Here is a 6770-nt window from a genome sequence, read left to right on the forward strand (position 1 = left end):
CTTGCGGCCCTAACAACAGTAAAATTTATTGGAGATCTACCACTATCAAATGTACCACCTCTTCCACCCCCACCAACAACAACACCACCACCATTTATATATGCATGCCTTCCACCACCATCTGCATGTCTTCCACCACTTCTACCACCAGCTCTTCCACCACCTCTACCACCACCCCTACCACTAAAGCTCTCATCCTTGCCACCACCTACTCCACCTGTACCCCTCTGAAGTGGTGGTCTTCCATCTCTACCTTTAGGTGGTCTTGGAGCAGGTTCAGCTGCCTTGCAAGTTCTAACATTGTGGCCCTTTTGCAGACATTTTTTGCATGTCAATTTTTGCTTTTTCTTGGCCATACCACTACTTGAAAGGCCCTCATCTGCACCTTTCTTCCTATTTTTTTTAGGTCTTCTTGGTTGGGGCCTATGAGGTGGTGGCAAAATACGAGCAGTGCCCACTTCTCTTCTCATATTTCTCAATGACATTGGAGTTATCACATGGCCATAACACTCAAAAAAACTGTCCCTATAGTAATAAGGGTTCACATATGTGTGTGGATCCTCTCTTCTGAACACTGCCACAACAACTGCATGCTTGCATGGAATGCCACTTATGTCCCAATACTTGCATGAACAAGATTTCTCTACCACATTCACATAATCACTAACTCCTGTATCTTGGTATGACATGTTATCCACTTGATATTTGTCATTCCCAGTAGACTCCATATGCAGCTTTCTCACATCAACTGGAATCTTTTCTACATTTTCTAAAATTTTTGGGCATAATAATCCATTTACCCTTGCCATATTAACCATACTCTTTTTAAACCTTATCATAAGCTATTTTCTAATCATCTCAAACATAAACACTAAAGGTTTTTCTTTTGCCTTCCCACTAAAATTGTCAAAAGACTTACGCATATTGTTAACACATAGGCTACTCTTACTCTTGCCAATATATGATGAACTTGCCCACACTTTCTTAGGAATATTCATTAACCATTCATATGCATTTTTATCCACTGACCTTATTTCTTGCATTAAAAGGTCAAACTCAGAAGTAGTATATGCAGTGGCTGCATCCCAGAATAAGTTCCTTAATCTGGTACCTTTGTATCTCAGCTTGAAATTGTCATACAAGTGCTTCAGGCAGAATCTTTACGGGTGGTCAAAATTTGGATGCTCATTAATGGCAGATGGGTGGACAGACAACAGAGGGAGAACATTGCTTAATTTCTTAGTAAATAGTCCAAAGGGAACCATGTTTATTGAATCGATAGATAGTTCTTCTTTTTCAAATTATGGTGCAAAGATGTTTGACTTGCTTAATAAATTTGTGAACCACATTGGAATAGCAAATGTCGTCCAAGTCGTCACAGATAGTGAATCAAGCAATAAGTATGCCGGTTAGAATGTTCAATGTTTATAACTTTTAGAGTTTACATTCTTTACAAATATATAATTTAAATCTTTTTTGATTTACTTATTCTCTTTATATCATTTTTTCTTTTTTCCGTTTGGTTTCAAATAAGGAGGATGTTAGAGAAAGAACACCCACATTTGTATTGGACACCATGTGTTGCTCATTGCTTAGACTTGATGTTGGAAGACATTGGAAAAATACCGTCCATCTCTAGAACAATGTAGAGGGCAGTGGAGTTGAATAGTTATATTTATATGCGTCCAAAGTTATTGAATATTATGAGGAACTTTACTCATAAAAAGGAGTTGCTTAGGCCCGCTAAGACTCGATTTGCTACATGTTTCATCACATTACCAAGTATTCACAAGCAAAAGAATAACTTGAGAAAGATGTTTACTTCAGAAGAATGGAGTCGTAGTAAATGGGCGAAAGAGGAAGCCGGTAAAAGAGTTGCTTCTTATGTTTTGATGCCTTCCTTTTGGAACAACATTGTCTTTAGCCTTAAGGTTTCCGGTTCTCTTATTCCGGTTTTGAGATTACTTGATAGCGAGAAAAAGCCTCCCATGGGATACATTTATGCGGTTATGGATAGGGCTAAAAAAACCATTGCAAAATCATTTGGGGAAGTAGAAGACAAATACAATGATATTTTTGAAATAATTGATAAGGGGTGGAATGTTCAACTTCATCGCCCTTTGCATGCAGCAGGTTATTATTTGAACCCAGAATACTTTTATTCAAATCCAAAAATTGAAAAAGATGAAGAGATTACAAAGGGTTTGTATGCATGCATTGCAAGGTTAGTCCCGGATGTCAAAGACCAAGACAAAATTACTGAGGAGCTGTCCTTATATTCTAAAGCTGAGGGCCTCTTTGGTAATCCCTTTGCTATTAGACAGAGAAGTACACGAGGACCAGGTAAAGTGGTAAAGTATATTAAGTTAGTATAGCTAAGTGTTAAAATTATTTTGACAATAGAGTCGATAGAAAGATGAAGCTAAAGTTGCTAAACATCATTATTAATTTTTTTTAATAGCTAATTGGTGGGAAACTTATGGCAAGCCAACAAAACTTCTCCAAAAGTTTGCTATAAAGGTTTTAAGCCTTACTTGCAGTTCTTTTGGTTGTGAACGAAATTGGAGCGTGTTTGAGCATGTAAGTATATACTATCTACTAACTAGGTTTGTAATTTAATTGTTGAAAATTAAAATTTTAATTTTTTATACTTACTAGTTAAAATTGAATTTATTGCAGCTTCATAACAAGAAAAGAAATAGGTTTGCTCAAACAACTTTGAATGATTTAGTGTTCATCAAATATAATAGAGCATTGAGGCGTTGATATAATATGCGTGACACTCTTGATCCTATTTTACTCGATGACATTAATGAGAGCAACGAGTGTGGGTTGGCCAGGCCCACGCCCGACTATCCGAGGATATCAAATAAATTAGCAATAAATGAACATAGAATACAATTAAGATAACACGAATAAATAAATTTTGCTGTAAAGAATCTAGAATGATAATCCAAAACTGAAAACCTCAGAATAAAATTTTATAAATAAAGTATTAATCTGATACATCCAACTTTTTCAATTCTAATACAACTCGGGAATCCATCTAGTGGACCCCTTGTAAAACCAATACTGAGAAACGAATCATCGGAAAAGAATCCAATGCTACACCATGCAGGAACCACTTATGTCGTCGGTAGAGTGAGTAGTCGCTCTGCTCAGCACGAACAAGCTCTAAGACCTGGAACCGTCCGTTACCTGAAAAATAATAGTAGGTCAGGCTCACGAACAAGTTCTATCCTAACTACAATCCAAACAAAGACCCGATACGCAGATACATCCTAGGTGTCTCAACCATATCTATATAGTCCGCAATAGATAAATATATATCCACACTACATGACTCTCACTAAACTATGCTGAGGGTCTTAACCTGAATAGAAGGCAACATGTAATACGCACCTGAGTGGACATGACTACCTAAGCCTAACAGGGTATACCTCAACCAACATAGCTAGTTACGTATCCTACTGCATATACGCACCCTAACCGTCGATTATGAGACTCAAGCTTAGATCGCGGTACCATAACAATATATATAAAATCCGTTCACATTCATCCATAAGAAATCTAGTAAGTCGTTCGGCATATTCAACCGCACCGACCCATATATATAAGGAGGATTTTATTTAACAACCCGTACCCTTATTCCAAAATAGGTAGGACTGAGTATTTTGAATCAGTCTGTCCCTAGTATGCCACCGTCCCATACCGGTGCATACAATTCACAAAATCTATATAATTGATTGAACAGGTAAAACTGTTCACCAATTAAAATCCATAAGGTAGAAATTAGCGTTTTGAGCTAAACCATACCTAATATGTCACCGTCCCATACCGGTGCATACAATCATCCATATCCATGTAAATTACAACATATACATATAGTTTAGCAATTTACAGTCCAAAACCATTCCAAATAATTGCAGAAGAGTATTTAGTATTTCAGCAATTTAAATCCAAGAGTTAAACCATATAGTTGCAGGAAATAATTAATAATTCAGCAACTACCATCCAGAGCATGCATAGATCAAATCTAATATATCAATGACTCTATCATGCATTTAAAATAAATTCTATAATCATATTATAGTCCAATAAATCGGTACATTAATTTAAATAATTTAATTCCTTCCATCCGGTAACAGCGTACTAAGTTGTATACTTGTATTCTGTCTTATCTTTTAGCACAGAGCCGGGCACTATACTCAAGTCCAATTTATTAATTTAAAATACTTCACCGTGCTTTTAAACTTAATTTAGAACCATTATATAGCACCCTAAATTGCCAAATTAAAACTAGACAATAAACTTCCTTCCCGCCGTTAACCGCACTCAAAGTTGTTAATTAGAGCACTGTCAATACCATTCACTTAGAGGTCAACCTTACTCAATTTAAAGATTTAATAATACCCTAAACCAACCTTATAATCCCTCTGTAAAACCCCAGAGTCAACAAAACAATTTCCATGCTCCAATAGTAACAATATAGTTCGTAAAAATAAAATTCTGAAAACACTATTGAAAAGAGCCTTCTCCAATTTTTTGGAGAAGGCTCTAAACCACCTAGAGCCTTCTCTAAAAAACTAGAGAAGGCTCTAAATCACCTAGAGCAGGCTTCACATTTTAGAGCATTCTCTTTCTCCCTTTGAGCCTTCTCCTTTGCTTCCTATTCTACCTGCATAATTGAATCTCTTATGCACTGAAAGCTTATAACAATACCTATATTGCATGTTAATCATCTTAGTCTACTTCCCACACAGTTCCAGACTCAAGAATCATCCACACAGTGCACCCAAAAAACCCATAATCGAACCAAACAACGCACAAAACTGCTTCTGTAAACAAATAGGATCACAGAGCCTTTTCCAAAATAGTGGAGAAGGCTCAATCTGCCTAGAGCCGGCTCTCTCCATGGGAGAGCCGGCTCTCTCCCTTTTGAGAGAGCCTCGACTTTGTTCCTTCTTCGTTTTCGACCACCTGCCTCGTCTCCGGCCCTTTCCTACCCCACTATTCTTCTTTAAAACTTGTCCTCACTGTCTAATATATATACAATGTTAATCCCCCGTCCTTAATTTACCACAGTACAAGTTAATATAGTGATATAAAACAACGACCAATTTAATGCTTTGAAACAAACAACGAAGAACAGAGTTGCAAGAATTATTTTCAGACAATATGCACATATACAGATGATCTAATTAACATATTCTAAGCATGTAAGATTCAATTAAAATTCAAATACAATCTTAGAGATCATCAAAGGATGCACAGAACACAGGCAAAGGGAGATAGACAGAATAGAACTTGCCTTTCAGTTTCGGTTTGAAACCTTTCAACATCGTCTTCTTTCTAGGTTTTCTGGCGACCTTAGTTGCCATTGAATCTCCTCTACTGCTCTTGGTTTAACCCCACGAGCAACTCAGTCCTTTCTCTTTGGTCCAACCTTTAATCCATAACGGAAATCCTAACGAAACTCTCTCTTTCTCTCAACCTCACAATACCCTCTCTGTTTCTTTATGTCTCTATATACGAATAGGGTTTTAAAAAAACCCCTTGCAAAATTATCACAGTATATTTATAGGCATATATAAAACCTACGTCTACTTATATTCAGAGATGGAATCCCAACTAAACCCTAGTTGGCCAATTTTGTTATACGATTTAAAACCCTAGAATTTATAATACACCTTAAATGACGGTAATATTATAATTTAATTAATAATAATTACTAATTATTAACCTAATCCACATATACATATATACCCATACATACATGTATATACTTCCATGGGTAAATACTGTACCCATTTACACTATCCAAAAGTCTGTGAATCCTAACTAAGCCCAACCTTGTTTTAAAAAAATAAATAAATAAAACAATGCATTTAATTAAACATTTAAAAGGCCTCTTAAGTATATAATTCACTTAGAACAAAGAAATCAATTAACCAATTAAACATTCCAACACAACAACTAATTATTTAAATCAAATAAAAAATAAATAAACACAAAATCAAATAAACACATAAAAATGCCCTAAAAAAAAATTTTAATTCCAATTTTATCCTTTTGAAAATTAGGGGTTTTACATTGACGGGAATGATGGATGATTCTGATGCAGAACATGATCTAGTCTTTGAAAATGATTCCTTGACATGGGGTGATGTTGCTAATTTTGCTGGTATTGGAGAGGCTAGCAGACCGCAACGGTCTACTAGATCAAAATCTAGTTCCAGTTTACGGTTACCAACAAAGAGAGCATGAAGTTCTTCAATTCGACTTGTGGATGAGGATGAGGATAATTCAGATGAGATAGAAGAGGATCCTGAGAATTATGAATCATTTAGTGATGATCAAAATGATGTTATGCTTATTGATGACGATGATGCTATTTAGATTCGTTGGTGTTGTCTTCTTAGGAAGAAATAATATTTATGTTTGTTTTAGTTTTATCTCATACTTCTCCTTAGTTGACTTTTGCATCTTTATGTTAATATGTTTGATTATTCACTGTTGAACTCAAGTACTTGATTTACTTGGTTTTGGCATCTTTATGTTGAATATTTAACTTAAGTAATTTATTTAATTGACTTTTACATCTTTATATATACTATTGCATCTTTAATACTTTATTGGGTGGGTTTTGTTTTGTTTTTTTTTTTTTTTTTTTTCCCAATGTGCGCCTTGCTTCAGTCGGGCGTGCGCCTCGCCTTGCGCCTTGCGCCTCAGGCTCCAAGAGGCATTTGCGCTTTTGTGCGCCTTGAGTC

At 35.8% G+C, this 6770-nt stretch overlaps 1 protein-coding gene across 1 annotated transcript; it reads left to right on the top strand.

The window, feature by feature from the left end:
- Positions 1-1814: 1814 nt before the first annotated feature.
- Positions 1815-6267, top strand: LOC132305503 (uncharacterized). Its single transcript, XM_059803138.1, has 4 exons — positions 1815-2343; positions 2462-2580; positions 2680-2702; positions 6084-6267. The coding sequence occupies exons 1-4, from the start codon at positions 1815-1817 to the stop codon at positions 6265-6267; spliced, it is 855 nt and encodes a 284-aa protein (XP_059659121.1).
- Positions 6268-6770: the final 503 nt, after the last annotated feature.

This window comes from Cornus florida, unplaced genomic scaffold, assembly GCF_030987335.1.
Source record: "Cornus florida cultivar Cherokee Brave unplaced genomic scaffold, ASM3098733v1 CherokeeBrave_3.0.0_Hap2_Chr04, whole genome shotgun sequence".
Taxonomy (NCBI): domain Eukaryota; kingdom Viridiplantae; phylum Streptophyta; class Magnoliopsida; order Cornales; family Cornaceae; genus Cornus; species Cornus florida.

Bases quoted from the DNA above. Each gene is read 5' to 3' on its own strand.
- LOC132305503 (XM_059803138.1), top strand. From the start codon at position 1,815: ATGTTTACTTCAGAAGAATGGAGTCGTAGTAAATGGGCGAAAGAGGAA. The intron at 2,344-2,461 runs GTAAAGTGGTAA...TTTTTTTAATAG, and splicing joins GAGAAGTACACGAGGACCAG to CTAATTGGTGGGAAACTTAT. The intron at 2,703-6,083 runs GTTTGCTCAAAC...TTTGAAAATTAG, and splicing joins CATAACAAGAAAAGAAATAG to GGGTTTTACATTGACGGGAA.